This window comes from Monodon monoceros, unplaced genomic scaffold (genome assembly GCF_005190385.1).
Source record: "Monodon monoceros isolate NGI ecotype Baffin Bay Population unplaced genomic scaffold, NGI_Narwhal_1 Super_Scaffold_22, whole genome shotgun sequence".
Classification (NCBI taxonomy): Eukaryota; Metazoa; Chordata; class Mammalia; order Artiodactyla; family Monodontidae; genus Monodon; species Monodon monoceros.
In genome coordinates, this window is record NW_021703779.1 from 64,576,741 (window position 1) to 64,593,518 (window position 16,778).

Sequence of the window (16,778 nt, forward strand, 5' to 3'; positions counted from 1 at the left end):
GAAAGTCTTACTTTGTTGTGTTTCTTTCTTTTAAAAATGCCATGCTGTACACTGTTTCATGCTGTTTTTCCCTTCAATTAAAGAACAGGTAGAATCATAACATCTATGTATCTATTACATGATATGGTCATTAGTATAATATTAAAAAGTTTCTTTAAATGATTCATATTGGTTGAGTACTCATTGAACAAGAGGATTGCTGGGAAGTATTTTGGAACGTGTCTCCTTCAGGAATTTTTCTCATGAGTTCAGGGAGTCCTTAGGAGATTTCTCCTAATACTATCGATCACACTTAACCACAGAAGCAAATACTCAATGTCACTAAGAGCTATACTACCAGATATACTCAGTTCACGTTGTTTTGTCCAAAAGAATTTTATTGAAATGTGGTGAAGCAACCTTTGCAAACTGGGTGATTTTTTTCATTGTCTTTAAAGAATAGTGTGAAAGACAGCTTTATGGTGTTAGTGTACAGAAGTACAGAATTATTTTTGTTCAGGATCAAATATGTTGAGAATTGGGTCGTATGTTTGCAGCTATATTTGAAAGTCCCTAATAAAACACTTATTCTCTCAATATGGGGGGGGGAGTTGACTTTTATTATGTTCCTTATATTCACTCCATAGTTTGTAACTCTGGAATCAGCAAAATTGAAATCTTGATTTTAGGACTGTAACTTGTTTACCAGTTATGTCAACAATATCTTACATTCATAAAAGAAAAAAAGTGTTTTCTTACTAATAGCTAAAACGTATGTTGGTAGCTAAGCAGGATTATGTGTGACTCCAAAATTTTGGTTTTATTTAAATAGAGTTAAGCTTTGTTCCTTTTGTTTTATCCAGCTCTGAATCAGTAATCAAAATTCATGCGTTTCTTCTCAAGGGCTACAACAGAAGTATCTCCCGAACAGAAACAATAATACGCTTTGCTTTCCAAGCCTCAATCACAGTTCTGTGCATTGCATGCCCCTGTTCACTGGGATTGGCCACTCCAACTGCCGTGATGGTGGGTACAGGAGTAGGCGCTCAAAATGGCATACTAATCAAAGGTGGTGAGCCATTGGAGATGGCTCATAAGGTAAGATACTCCCCAGAACTAAGAGTTGTCTCATTCAAACTGGCAATAGCACCCGTATTGAAAAATAGAGTCTTAAATTATTTCTACATAGCCCATAAGCTGAGCCTCTTCTGGCACTATCGTGAGGGCTGAGGTAGGAAAGGTGTCAGTTTGGTTCTGCTCTGGATTGGCCTTAGCTATATGAGACCTCTAAAACTACTCCAGACCTACTCTCTTTAGAGTAGACCCTGGTGTGGAAAACCTGGAGTCCTATCCCAGCTCAGATTAGACTGGTCTCTAGGGCAGGAAGACACCATAGATATTTGCTCAGGCAATTTGCCCAAGTCTATCAGGCTTCTAACCCGTTTGTGTGTGGCTCCATGTTTGTGCTGTTCGCCATTAGATAGGGCTTGCTGTTCCTCTGCCTTTGCTGCCACCAGCTGACAGTTTGCAACTATGACTTGAGGAATATAATCCTGTCCCTGATCTCTCTCCTATTGGAATTGCCATCACAATCTCAATCAAGGCTATTTGACTTAAACTAAAACCATGTTCCTTCTAGTATGTTCTTATTATGAGGATATAAACTATAAAGAGATGCATGTAGTAAACACAGAACACAACTTAGAACAGATTTGGAACCTCATCTAGCCAGTGAATACGGGCTACTAATTTTTATAGTAATTTTAAATTTTGATATGATTTCAAACTTAAATAAAAGTTGAAAGAATGGTATAAAGAACTCCCATATACCCTTTACTGCAGATATGAAGCCCCTTTCCTAAGAACAAGGGCAATCTCTTACATAACCACAGTACAAAGATCAAAATCAAGAAGTTGATATTAATACTCTTGTTTAATCTGTTGTCCATATTCCAGTTTCCTCAGCTGACTCCATAATCCTTTATAGCTGTTTTTAATTTCATCCAGAATCATGCTTTGTACTTAATTGCCATATCTCTTTTCATCTCAGTTCCTCAAGCTATTCATTTCTCAAGTTTCATTATCCGAGTTTACTGTGAGGTGACTGTTCTTTAGTTCCAGACTCTTCCTTTTTCCTACCTGGTCTGAGTGTCCCTCGTTGGTTCCCAGCTGTCTCTTCTCAGGGCAGGCTTCTCATCTAGAGCCAATAAAGTCAAAGCAACCCAGAAGGTCTTATCTGGTGCACACTTCAACTTAATTACTTACTTATAATCATTTGCCTACTGCCCAGATTTCCCCTACAGATCTATTCATTAGTACTGAAAGCCTTTCTCTTTCCCTGGAAGCACTAGAGGCATCTCTTAATTACCTATTAACAGTCAACTCTTAACAAGTAGTTCTAGTTATTTAACATATGTCCACAGTACGTTGAACATTTGCAAGGGAGGGCTATTAGGTGTAACTAAGGATATTTCTTCCCTTTTTCTCCCTTCTTTTTATTCTCCCAAAGACAGTTTATTTAGTCCAATTAAATCAGAGGTCAGCTTATTACGAAACAAGATAGTAATGTGTTTGTCAAAGTAAACCTTTTTCTCATTTCTGGAAAGCTAATATTAAGAATTATCAAGCCATATAGGTGCATTGTATGTTGATTTTCTTACAGGTAAAGGTAGTGGTATTTGATAAAACTGGAACCATAACCCATGGAACCCCAGTAGTGAATCAAGTAAAGGTTCTAGTGGAAAGTAACAGAATGTCATGCAATAAGATCCTGGCCATTGTGGGAACTGCTGAAAGTAACAGTGAACACCCTCTAGGAGCAGCAATAACCAAATACTGCAAGCAGGTACAATTTTTCCCTTGTTTATTCATGATTTACATATATATAGTTGGTATGAAGCTAGAGAGACTCATGTTTTCTCATTTTATTTTGTATGTCTTAATTTCTTCATGCAGGAAAGTATAAAGATGAAAACAAAAATTAACTATAACCCTACCACACAGCTAACCCCAGTCAACTAAAAAATTAATATAGAAGTAATACATATTTATGGTAGGAAAATTCAGATAGTTCAGCATTACATAACGAAAAAGGAAAACCTCATTCCCTGCCCCCTTCCATAATTCCTCTCTCCAAAGTTTAACAAGTATTAACCTGTTAACAGTCTTTTTAAATAACAGCTTTATTGAGGTAAAATTCACATACCATAAAGTTCACCCTTGTAAAGTTACAATTCAATAATTTTTAGTATATTCACAAAAGTGTGCATCTGTTAACCATTTTTAGTTCATATACCAGCATTTATTATTTTTTAAACTTTACATAGAAAGGTGATACATTGACCAATCTTTGGTACCTTTTAAAAAGACTTTATTAAATGATTTTTCCATATCAGGACATATAGATCTGCCTCATTGTTTTTAATGACTATATTGTATTCTATTGTATGATTGGTTTTTTGGCCCTTACAGTGTACAGTTAACATCCTTGTCAGCTTTTGCACATTTATCTCTAATGTTCAATGCCTATCAATGCAACTGCTAGATCAAAGGATACATGCTGTTAAATTCTGATGAATATTACCAATGCTCAAATGACAAATATTATCAACACCCACACAAAAAGGTGTACCAGTTTATATTTTCACGAGAAGTTGAATGCCCATTTCCCCACATTCTCACCAACAGTTTATTTTTTCCAATTCAATAAGTAAAAAATATTTATTCATTGATGGTTTACTTTGCATTTTTTAATTATGAATAAGGTTGAGCATCTTTTCACATGTGTATTGGCCATTTGAATTTCTTTTTCTATACCCTGTTTGCTTGTATCCTTTGCCTATTTTTTCATGATTGTTTACCTTTTTCTCATTGATTTGTATAAGTTCTTTGTAAATTATCTCACATAGTTTTTCAGTTAGAACATGGCAGTTTCACCATTGGTGTTCCCATTTCTTTATTTGTTCTTTCCTTTTTACCTATTAACTATTACTGACCTGGCTTCTTTACACCCAAATCAAATAACAGAGAGGATGAAGATATAAAGAGACAGGAAACAGTGATGGTCACCAGAATTCTTTGGCTCACTAAGGACACAGAATCATACTAGAGAGACCCTCTTGTAACTGAAGGCCCTGTTTTTTGTTACCCTTTTCCCTGTACTGAATAGAAAATCTGACTTGAAAATAGAATTAAATATGTAACTTGTAATTCTCTACTGGAAAGGACTGAGAAAATTGATAAACCTTCCACATTTTCTTTCCTTAAAGTTGGTATAAATCTTATAAAGTGGGATTTAAAATAAGTATTGTGAACTTCTCCTCTAACTTTGAACATTATACGCAATGCTCTGTTCCTTCGTCCTTATCAAAAACCCACTGTCAAATAGGCAATGATAAGTGATAGTTTTATTCTAAACATTCAGAATTAACCAGGCGTGTAGATTGTGTCTAAACATTTAGAATTAACCAGCAGTAATCTTTGATCTTGCTAATGAGGACCTTGGATTATTAGAACAGCAGAGGAAATCCTTCTGTTTCTATCCGTTAGGAGCTGGACACTGAAACCTTGGGTACCTGCATAGATTTCCAGGTTGTGCCAGGCTGTGGTATTAGCTGTAAAGTCACCAATATCGAAGGCTTGCTACACAAGGATAACTGGAAGATAGAGGAAAATAATATTAAAAATGCATCCCTGGTTCAAATAGATACAAGTAATGAACAGTCATCAACTTCATCTTCCATGATTATTGATGCCCAGCTCTCAAGTAAGCTAATTTTCTTTGTAGTACCAATTATGGGACAGTTATTAACAGATGTCTAACTTTATAATCTGAACTGTTATATAAGAAACAAGATTGGTGTCATGGTTTCATTTTCGTAAATCAGTTTCACTGTAGGCCTTCTAATTATTTTACTCAGTTACTCAAGAACATTTTTCAGCTGTGCTCCTTGATTACAGTAGAGGGTGATAAAGTCTAGCCTTAGCTGATCTTCCATCTTTTAGTTCAGCTTTCTTTCTTTTATTTCTCACCACAGCTGCTCCAAACCTTTTGTATCCTTCACAAGCTCCTGTGGCCTTCCCCCTAGTTCCCTAAGTAAATTGTCCTGCTTATTTTTCACACAGAAATTTAAGGTTCTCAGACATGTGTTCTTTCAGGTTTTTTTGCTCAGAATGTTTCCTTTTTCAGGGAAAGTAGTATCCCTCATCTTGCCTAATGAATCCCCTCATCTTTGCCCTAGATCCCACCCTCTCTTGATTCCTCAGGAACCTCATGCTCTGTTATGTCCCCTGGTTTCTTTTTTTTCCAACACACTGTTGTAGCTCCTTCTCCTAAACATATAAACATTTCTTCCATCAAAATCACTGTATTCCCATCTAGATTTTATCCTACCTGTCTTTCTTTTCCTTAATATCCAAGCTTCTAGAAAGAGTAGTCTAGGCTGGCTGAATTCACTTCTTCACTGCACAGTTTGGCTTCTGCCCCATCCATACTAGTGAAACTGTTTTAAGTCCACTGGTGATCTCATTTAGTCCCCTCTCCAGTGGTCACTTTTTTTTTTTTGCGATAAGTGGGCCTTTCACTGTTCTGGCCTCTCCTGTTGCAGAGCACAGGCTCCGGACGCGCAGGCTCAACGGTGGCTCATGAGCCTAGCCGCTCCGCGGCATGTGGGATCTTCCCAGACCGGGGCACAAACCCGTGTCCCCTGCATCGGCAGGCGGACTCTCAACCACTGCGCCACCAGGGAAGCCCTCCAGTGGTCACTTTTCAGTCTTCATTGCTGTATGACCTCGCTAAGGCATTTGACAATGTTGACCATTTCTTCTTTCCTAAAATGTTTTTCTCCCTTGATTCCGTGACCCTGCTTTCTCTAGATTCTCCTCTCACCTACCTGGCTGTTCTTTCTAATCCTCTTCTGATTCCTCTTTTCTCCTGCTCTCACATGTTGGGTGTCCTCAGAGTTTTGTTCTTTGTCTTTTGTTCATTTTACATACTCTCTCTGTACAGTCTTTTTTTTAAAATTTTATTTATTTTTTGGCTGTGTTGGGTCTTCGTTGCTGTGCACTGGCTTTCTCTAGTTGCAGCAACCGGGGGCTACTCTTTGTTGTGGTACACAGGCTTCTCATTGCGGTGGCTTCTCTTTGCTGCAGAGCACGGGCTCTAGGCATGTGAGCTTCAGTAGTTGTGGCACGTGGGCTCAGTAGTTGTGGCTCGCGGGCTCCAGAGGGCAGGCTCAGTAGTTGTGGCACACGGGCTTAGTTGCTCCATGGCATGTGGGATCTTCCCGGACCAGGGCTCGAACCCATGTCCCCTGCATTGGCAGGCGGATTCCCAACCACTGCACCACCAGGGAAGTCCTCTCTGTACAGTCTTGTTCATGCTTATCACTTATTCTACCACCTGTAGGTTTCCACTGCCCCTCTAAAATCCATATCTGCAGCCAAGGCCAGTTTCCCGAGTTTCCTGTTGGTCTATCCATCTGACCAAAAACATGCTATACATACCTAAGTGTGCCAGCATCCCCCCCTACCCATCTGTGCTTGAGTAATTTTTCTAACACGCAAACCTGAGTATATCACTTTCTGACTAATACCTTTTATTGCAGTGGTTTATAACCTATTTTTGAATCATGAACCTTTGGAGGAAGGTGGTAAAAGCTATGCCCACCACTCAGAAAACTTCTGTTTTGGACGTTTGTATGTATCCAAAAGCCCCTCCATGGAAATCTGTTAAGGACCCTGGCTTTACAGGCTCTCCATCTCCAACAGAACAGAGTCCAGTCTCTGTGGATTTTGTTCAAGATCTGTTCCCCATGATACATCTCCTGCCTGCCTGCACCACCCATCTTGTCTTTTTCCACTGTCACCCACGTACACTGTGTTTTGTCCATATGGAACTACTTAGAGTTTCTCCTTACATCGTGTCGTTTCATGCTCATTAGATCACCTCATTTGCTATTTTCTCATCTTTGAAGACTTAGCTCACATCTCTCTTTAGTGAAGCCTTCACTGACTGACATACATAGGTAGAGATATTTGCTCTTCTTTTTTAGTCATAACTGTACTTAATCTCTAGATGTGCTAGGCACACTGCATGAGAATTCTTTATTTGCCTGCCTGTTTCTACTAAAGTGTGATTTCTTTATTATCTGTCTGTGAACTCACAGTATCAAGCACACTGACACACAGTAATTTCATTCACCTGACAGGTTTTATTAAGCACTGTTCAAGACACTAAAGAATCAGCAGTGAGCAGAATAGACGAAGTCCCTATGTCATGGAGTTTACATTCCTGGTGGGAGAACACAAGACAGTGAGGAAATAAATAAGCAAATATAGTCTGTCTGATGGAGATAGTGCTGTGAAGAAAATGAAGAAGGGCAAGAGATATAAGGAATGCTGGGAGTAGCAGGTCCTGTTGATATAGGCTGGTCAGGGTAGGCCTCATTGAGAAGATGGTGTTTGAGCAGAAACCTGAGGAGGGGGAGGGAAAAAGTTATGTGAATATCTGTGATGAGAGCATTCCAAGAAGGAGGAATGTTAAGTACAAAAGCCTTGAGTCAGGAGTGTGCTTGACTAGTTTAAGGAACAAAGTGGCCAGAACAGAGTAAATGAATGGGAAGGAGGTAAGGGATGAGGTAAGGACATTGAAAGGACTTTGGTTTTTACCCTGAGATGGAAAGCCGTTGGAGAGTTTTGAGCATAGGAATGACAGAATCTGACTTAATGTTTAAAAAGTATTATTTGGGCTGCTCTGGGAAAAATACACTGTTGCAGGGGGTAGGGGGAAGGGCAGAAGCAGGGAGATAAATTAGTGGGCTATTGCCATAATCCAGGTGAAAGATAATGGTGGCTTGGACCAGTGTAATAACAGTAGAGGCTGTTAAGAAGTGGTCAAATTCTGGAATATCTTTTTTTTTTTTTTGGCTGCGTGACATGTCTTGTGGGATTTTAGTCCCTGACCAGGAATCGAACCCGTGCTCCCTGCAACAGAAGCTTGGAGTCCTAACCACTGGACCACCAGGGAATTCCCCTGGATGTGAGCTGGCTGACAGATCTCACAGATTGGAAATGGGGAATTAGGCCAAAGTTTGTGGCCTAAGCAATTTAGAAGGATGGAGTTACCATTTAAACAAGATGGAGAAGATCACAGGAGGGGCAATATTGAGGAAAAGTGATCAAGAGATCAGTTTTTGATATGTTAAGTTTGAGTGCCTGTTAGGTATTCAAGTGGAGATGTCGTATAAATGGAACTATCAAGGAGGCAGGTGGCTGCACAAGTCTGGGGTTCCAAGGAAACAAACTGTGTTGGAGATGTAGACTTGGGAGTCATCCACTTATAGATCTGTGCTGGCCAATATGGTAGCCACTTAGTTACGTGTGACTATTTAAATTTAAATTAATTAAAATTTAATTTAATTTAAAATTCAGCCCTTCAGCCATACTAGTCACATTTCAGTGCTCAATAGCCGCATGTTGTTAGTGGCTACTGTATTAAACAGAGCAGATGTACAACATTTCCATCATAACAGAAAGTTCTGTTGGACAGCGCTGATATAGATGGTATTTAAAGCCATGAGACTGGATAAAATCATCAAGGAGTTGGGAATTCCCTTGTGGTCCAGTGGTTAGGGCTTGGCGCTTTCACTGCCATGGGCCTGGGTTCCATCCCTGGTCGAGGAACTAAGCTACCACAAGCCGCGAGGTGCGGCCAAAAGAAAAAAAAATCATCAAGGAGTGAGAGTAGATAGAGGGGGAATGAGATTAAACCTGAAGAGGTTTAAGGACTGAGCCCTGCAACACTACAAATTAAGAGGTCAGGGAGATGAGGAAGGATCAGCAAAGAAGACAGAAGAAGTGGTGAGTGAGGAGGTAGCTCATAAGAATGTGGTGATCTAGAAGCCAAATGAAGAAAGTATTTCAAGGCGGGAATGATCAACTGTGTTAAAATGCTACTAATAGGGCAAGTAAGATGAGGATGAAGAATTACCCATTAGATTTATTAAAGATCACTGGTGTACTGTATGAACAATTCTTTGGAGTAACAGAGACAAAAGCTGTATTTGAGTGGGTTCACAAGAGAATGGGAAGGTATGAATTGGAGGGCAGCCGATAGAGACAACACTTTTGAAAAGTTTTGCTATGAACAGAAGCAGAGAAATGGGGTAGTAGCTAGAGAGGTAAATGAGATCAAGAGAAGATTGTTTCATTTTCTTTTTTAAAGATAGGACTATGTACAGCAGAAGTCGAAAATATGATTATGCAGGAGAGAGAGGGGAGAATTGTTGGAGAGACGTTCTAAAATAGGCGAAGGGGGACTTCCCTGGTGGGCCAGTGGTTAAGACTCCGCACTCCCGATGCAGGGGGCCTGGGCTCGATCCCTGGTCAGGGAACTAGATCCCGCATGCTGCAACTAAGAGCCCTCATGCCACAACTAAAGATCCTGCATGCTGCAACTAAAGATTCTGTGTGCTGCAACGAAGATCCTGTGTGCTGCAACTAAGACCCGGCACAGCCGAATAAATAAATATAAAATAGGCAAAGGAGGGGTATCTAGTATGCAAGTGGAGAAGTTGCCCTTAAATAGGAGTAGGGGCCATTTATAATAACAGAAGAGAGGCTAGATCAGTATGTACACAGGCACAGGCAGTTGGGTAGATGTGGCAGTAAGAGCTTGTGGAAGTTCTCTTCTGATTGCTTTTATTTTCTTCCTGAAGTAAGAAGCAGAGTCATCATCTGGTATGAGAATAGGAGAAGAGAAGGTATAAAGTAGCCATCTAGAAGGAATGGAGAATGAATGGACTAGGGAAATGTAGTAGAATAGCCAGGCATCACTAAGGGCCCACTTAAAGTTAGTGGTCACACATTTAAAATGAGACATCAGTATGGTTGTGTGTTCTTGTCCAACACTGATGGTTGTACTGACGCACAATAAATATTTTTAATTTAATTCAGTTGCTATGGAAGATCATAGGGAAGTGTCACATGGAAAGCGTCACCAAGAAAGTAACGTTTGAACTGGCTCTTAAAGAATATATATGATGCAGTTTGGTATTTGAAGAGGGGGGGATGAGGACCTCCAGGTGGTCCTCACTCCTCATGTGCAAAGGCCCAAAGACATGGAAGAGCAGAGTATGTTCCTTGAACATTTGGAAATTACTGTTGTAGGCTGTTTTCTACCAAAAAACCAACGTAGTGACTGTGCAAGATTAGAGAGGAAGACTGTCCCTAAAGGGTTGTTATAAATATTAAACAAGTTCACTAAATGTCATTTCTGTACTTTCTTCAGATGCTCAGCAGTACAAAGTTCTTATTGGTAACCGGGAGTGGATGATTAGAAATGGTCTTGTCATTAATAACGATGTAAACGATTCCATGACTGAACATGAGAGAAAAGGTCGGACTGCTGTATTGGTAGCAGTTGATGGTAAGGTTTTCCTTAAGTACACTATGACTCAGTGTCATGATTTCACTTGTTTTCTGTGTATTTTTGAGAGACATCTGAACTATGAGGGTTATTCAAAAGCAGCCTGAATGCAAAGTAAAAATGTCAGCAATACATAATTGTTACTGATTAATTTAAAATTCTCTTGCATTTGCCTGGCTTTGTTATTTTCCTCCATAGCCTGTGGTTTTAAAAAAAGCTAATCAAGGATTTTTTTTAAAACCTAAAAATAACATTATAGCAAAGTAAAAGAATATTCATAATCTCATCATCTAAACACAATGTCAGTTTTAATTGACATTTCTGGATATATATTCATACACATCACACAGAATTACAATATTAGTACATATACTGTTTATAAATGGGTGCATTTTATTGTATGTAAATTTTACCTCAAAGTTGAATAAAAATTTAAAATTCCTTGTACACATACTGTTTTATTTTGTCTTATTTTATTTAATAGTAAATATTTCCAATCGTATTTTAATGTGGCACCATTTGTCATACTTATACACTATGACTAACTTAATCATTCCCCTGTTGGAAATTTAAGCTACTCCTAATATTTTATTGTTGTAAGTAACACCACAGTAAACATCTTTGAGGTTTTAGGTATTTTGTTAAATTATTTCTTAGGGTACATTTCTAGCTGTGAGATTAATTAGTCAACATTTATAATCCTTGCTAAGTATGAAGGCATTATCTTACTATGGCCTTTTTAGGCCCAGGAAGAAGCAGAAAATACCATTTATTTTTGTTTTTAAAATAGCTACTTGTAGTGATTTTTTCCCAGTATAAAATGCCAGTTTTGTTTCCATCCACCCCTTCACCTTAAAAAGGGTGAAGTATGAATTTTCAGTTTCATTTGCCTTTAAATTAGCTAAAGTGTTTGGGGCTATTGGCCAATACTTCTCTAAAGAAAGAAAATAAGTATTTTAGTATCCAGTAAAGTCTCTTCAGTTTCCTATCATTACCTTCATTAGTAAGCCCTACCTCACTCTGAAATTTTCACAACCAAGTATGGAGGCTTGTTGCAGGGTTTGTGGTATAAAGTCTATGTGGTCTTGGAGATATTTTGAGTTAAGCCAAGTCCTGAACAACTTCACTTAACAAAATTCATTTCTTTCTGAAATTTTAAGTCAGAATATTATTCTGCTTTCACCATATTCCAAATTCTATCTTCTGGTGCTCCTATATTAGATGAGCTGTGCGGCTTGATAGCTATCGCTGATACAGTGAAGCCTGAAGCAGAATTGGCAGTCCATATTCTGAAATCTATGGGCTTAGAAGTAGTTCTGATGACTGGAGACAACAGTAAAACAGCTAGATCTATTGCTTCTCAGGTAATGGGTTTACTTAGTTGTTGGGGTGGGAGTATGTGGTAACTTCTCATTCTTCACATACGTTTCCTTTCTTGCCTTCAGCTGCTAAAGAAGTATCATTATCCCCGAGTAGCCATATCTGGTTCCTTAAAGAAAAATTGGCATACTATGCAGGAAGGACTTTGGGTTTTGTCTGGAACTGTTATAAGTAAAAAGCTATTTGCTTAGTTCATGGGATGCTTGAGTGACATTGTACACAGTTTCTGTTGATGCTTCCTTTGAAATGTTGCTGATAGTCTCCACCGGTGCTGCCAGCCTAAGCCAGGCTCTCATCCTCTCATGCCTAAAGTACAGCAGTAGCTCCACGCACGTTCCTCTGTAGTCCATCCTGGATACCACTGATAGAACCATCTTCCATAGCATTCTTCTGCTACTCACCCCCACATTTGCCTTCCCTCTAAAACTTTTCTCATATTAGTCTTTTCTATTTTGCAATGCCTTCTCCCCTCTTCTATTAAATAATAAAGATAATATATAAATACATTCTTGTATAAAAAATACAGAAGGCTGTAAAGAAGAACGTTTAAGTCACCATTTTCCCAAGCCTCCCTGTCCAGCCCTACCCCCTTACACTTTTTCATATGCTTATATGTTCATATACAGATGTATAGTTCTGATACTTTGAACATAAATTGGATCATTTTTGTACAACTTGTTCAGCAGTTTGCTTTCTTTCAGATAGCAATATATATGCCTTGGAGCTTTGTCCATGTCTGAACATATAAACTTATTTCGTTCTTTCTACATCATTGCATTGAATTCCATAGTACGGATGCGTCACAATGTACTTAACCATTCCTCTAATAAAAAAAATAATTTATGTGGTTTTGAAAATTTTGTTTTACAAATAAGGCAGTAATATACATCCTTGGACATACTTATTTTTATACATGTACAGGTATGTCCAAAATATAGCTAGGGGTGGAATTGCTGAACCAAATGACATGCACACTTTGATAGATGCTGCCAAATACCCTCCAAAAAGACAGTACCAACTTACACACCCACCAACAGTATATAAGAGAGCTCATTTCCCCATATCCTTACTATCCCTGGATATTATTAGTCTCTTACAATTTGGACATTTGGTAGGTGGAAACTGATGGCTCATCATTGCTGAGTTATATTTCAGGTACTCAGTAATATTTCTTGAAATGAATGGAGTTTATTTTTGCCCATGTAGGTTGGCATTACTAAGGTGTTTGCTGAAGTTCTACCTTCCCACAAGGTTGCTAAGGTGAAGCAACTCCAAGAGGAGGGGAACCGGGTAGCAATGGTAGGAGATGGAATCAATGACTCCCCAGCTCTGGCGATGGCTAATGTTGGAATTGCCATTGGCACAGGCACAGATGTAGCCATTGAAGCAGCCGATGTGGTTTTGATACGGGTAAGTCCTATGGTCTGACCTTTGAGGAGTGTGAGACTGCTCTACATGGTCAGGGATAGTGTCGTATATTGAACAAAATGATTGTGCCCTTCGAATTCCCATGCTCCTAGCCATTGAGACTGGGAGAGTTCAAGATGGAAGTATGAGAAGTCTTAGTAATTACTTCCAGACTTTCTCATTTCAGCGAAGCAAATGAGAATGACAAGCTTCTAAAGTGAAGCATTAGATTTGGGAATATACGTATGATACTCTTATCTTCAACAAATACTTGCTGAGGTTATTTTAGTGGGATTTAGTCCCTGTACCAGCATACAACCCTAAAAGTATTTTCAGAACCCTGAGAAAAATTCCTGAAAACCCCCTTCCAAGACAGCCTCAAATTTTTAGCAATATCTCAGATTTGTAGTTAATTCACATATTACCGTAAGGTACACATCATCTTTGGTATACACAGTATCAAATACAAGTTACTGATCAAGTTACAGTCTCTTGCTAATATCACAAATATTTCTGTTCTCAGAATGATCTTCTGGATGTAGTGGCAAGTATTGATTTATCAAGGAAGACAGTCAAGAGGATTCGGATAAATTTTGTCTTTGCTCTAATTTATAATCTGATTGGAATTCCCATAGCTGCTGGTATGTGACAGTTAACTTGTATTGCTTTTTTCATGAAGTCGTTAGAGGCCTACCGTATTGGAAGTTTTAGTCTTCTTATTATTAGTTTTGAGCTCAGTTTTGTATGTAGCCTGCTGGTATGGTGAGAGGTAATATTAAAATCAATAATTTAAATTTTCAGCATGTTCATTATGGCCTAGAATGTATAAGCCTTCTGATAGGTTTATTTTATTTTTACCTTATTTTTACCTTCAACTTTGTATTTTGAAATTTTCAAATGTACATAAACAAGGAGAAAAATGATACAATAAAACAAAATACCCTTCACCGAAATTCACCAGTTAATAATATTTTGCCACATTGCTTCATCTTTTTCTCCATACACTCTCACACACATACGTACTTATTTGCTTACTCATTTAGTTTTTGCTGAAGAGAATAAATTTAGCTTTAATCTCACTATCCGAATACAACTACTGTTGGTATTTTAGTATACATCTTTCTGGTCTTTTTTACTCTGTATTGGTTTTTGTCTTGTTTCATTGTTGTAATTATAGCATGCAGAGAATTTTCTTAATGTTCTAATAGCCAACAGTTTTTTTTAAAGTTTGGGAACCAGATGTGAGAAAGACAGAGAGAGAAATTGAACAAAGGAATACGACCAAGAAAAGGCAGTTTAGAATTATTTAATAAGCATCCGATCATCCCCATTACTTAGGGGCTTGGTAGATGTTAGTATTAGTAATAACATAAGAAAAATAGTTATCACTTTCTTCTTGTTCTCTCTGGTTTTAGAGCCAAAGAAGGACATGAGATAACATGAGAACAATTACAAAACTGTTTATCAACAGGGACACACAGATGGAGAGGACAAAGAGTAAAAGAACAAAGTCCAGAGAGATTAATTCATGGAGCAAGTTATTTTTTAAAAATTATACAAGTAATATACGGTCACTGTGTAAAAAGTAGAAAAAATACAGATAAGCACATAAAAATTACAAGTACAGTAAGTCTATCTCATCCCCATCATATGAACAAATTTTAAAATGTCTGTCAAAACCAAGTGTGGATGAGTTTGTAGAATATGAACTCTCATACACTATTGGAGGGTTTGTGATCTGGTACAGCCACTTTGGAGAGCAACTGAGAAATATCTACCTAAAGTTGAAGGTGTGCCTATGTTATAATCTAGCTGTTTCACCTCTAGGTATATACCCTAGGGAAATTCTCAAACACATGCACAGGGCGGCATGTACAAGAATGTTCACAGCAACACTCTATTAGTGAAAAATTGGCAACGACATAAATCTCTACCAACAGGAGGATAAATTGCTGAATAAATATCAAAGAAGGAAATTTTATTTGTATATATGTATTAGGAACACAGTGGTAATCTGTTTAGTACTGTTTGGTCTAACTAATCCAAAATTGTTTTCTAGGAGTTTTTATGCCCATTGGTTTGGTTTTGCAGCCCTGGATGGGATCTGCTGCAATGGCTGCTTCATCTGTTTCAGTAGTACTTTCTTCACTCCTCCTTAAACTGTAAGTATGATAGCTCGCTCACGCTTCTCTTTTATATTCCTTTTATCACCCACAGTCAGTCTTGCTAGGTTTTATTCTTGTATTGGTCAATGATAAGCCCAAACTGTTCTTAATAATAAATGTTAACTACGTAATTATCACCTTATGTAGTATATACAGAGCAACCACAAGCACTGAGTGGGGTAAAATCTAGTACACTGGCTCTCAGAAGTAGGATTTCTGATCATGTGACCTCACACAACTCCTTTTGACCACCTTTATACATTTCAAACCAGGTTAATCTCTTTTCATTTTTGAATGTAACAAGCGGATAGTTCGCATTTGATTATTTCAAACTAGTATACTTTTGCATCTTTTCAGTTACAGGAAACCAACTTATGAGAATTATGAACTACATGCCCGAGGCCAGATGGGACAGAAAAGTCCTTCAGAAATAAGTGTTCATGTTGGAATAGATGATACCTCAAGAAATTCTCCCAAACTGGGTTTGCTGGACCGGATTGTTAATTACAGCAGAGCCTCCATAAACTCACTGCTGTCTGATAAACGATCACTGAACAGTGTTGGTACTAGTGAACCTGACAAGCACTCACTCCTGGTGGGAGACTGCAGGGAAGATGACGACAGTGCGTTGTAACAGGCCACAGAGAGTGCTGCTAGATGATGTTGTTCTGCACTGACACAGCATTCATGGTCACCTTAGCTTTTTAAAATATTGCAGGGCTTTATGTTGGTCTCATGCTCTTATGTTAGGGAATCTATTTGAATTGCATTTGTCTAATGGCAAAAATATCTTTTTCAGGGCATCAGCTTGGAACCTAGCTTTATTGAAAATGAATTTCCAGTATTTTTTGTTTTCACTAGCAACAGATAAGGTAGACCAGGGAGGTTTACAAGTCCTACAACTGAAGATTGCTGAATTGCTGCTAAGGTCATAGATAATTTTTATTTGACCCAAAAAAAAAAAGTTCAAGAAAAGATCATTGAAAATTTGAAGATTTGAGCGCATAATCTTGAGGAGATTCTCGAGCCCTCCTCCCTGCCAGATTGGGGAGCAACAGCTTTCAAAGCACTGTATAAAGAATCCTGTTTTAGAAGCAAAATAGTAGAAACTGTTTAAAAATAGACAGGCCTATTTATTACAGGCTTTCTTTCCCCCTTCTTCTCCCTGCATCTTTGTCTTTGCCGTTGCTTTCTTTTTTTTTTTTTTTTTTACAGCTTTATTGGAGTATAATTGCTTTACAATGGTGTGTTAGTTTCTGCTTTATAACAAAGTGAATCAGTTATACATATACATATGTTCCCATATCTCTTCCCTCTTGCGTCTCCCTCCCTCCCACCCTCCCTATCCCCCCCCTCTAGGTGGTCACAAAGCCGTCGCTTTCTTAGATGCCCCAATGTGTTTTCTTTTATTATGTTCTTTC

The 16,778-nt window shown here is 38.3% G+C and overlaps 1 protein-coding gene across 1 annotated transcript in view; it reads left to right on the forward strand.

The window, feature by feature from the left end:
- The window catches only part of ATP7A (ATPase copper transporting alpha), a 118,709-nt gene extending 102,173 nt beyond the window's left edge, over positions 1 to 16,536 (forward strand). Inside the window, exons 15-23 of the mRNA XM_029240806.1 lie at positions 883 to 1,077; positions 2,642 to 2,824; positions 4,528 to 4,744; positions 10,268 to 10,405; positions 11,627 to 11,769; positions 12,992 to 13,195; positions 13,716 to 13,833; positions 15,252 to 15,354; positions 15,715 to 16,536. Of these exons, the coding sequence (XP_029096639.1) occupies positions 883 to 1,077; positions 2,642 to 2,824; positions 4,528 to 4,744; positions 10,268 to 10,405; positions 11,627 to 11,769; positions 12,992 to 13,195; positions 13,716 to 13,833; positions 15,252 to 15,354; positions 15,715 to 15,991 (1,578 nt within the window). The 3' untranslated portion in view covers positions 15,992 to 16,536. The remainder of the gene's footprint in view (positions 1 to 882; positions 1,078 to 2,641; positions 2,825 to 4,527; positions 4,745 to 10,267; positions 10,406 to 11,626; positions 11,770 to 12,991; positions 13,196 to 13,715; positions 13,834 to 15,251; positions 15,355 to 15,714) is intronic.
- The last annotated feature ends 242 nt before the right edge of the window (positions 16,537 to 16,778 follow it).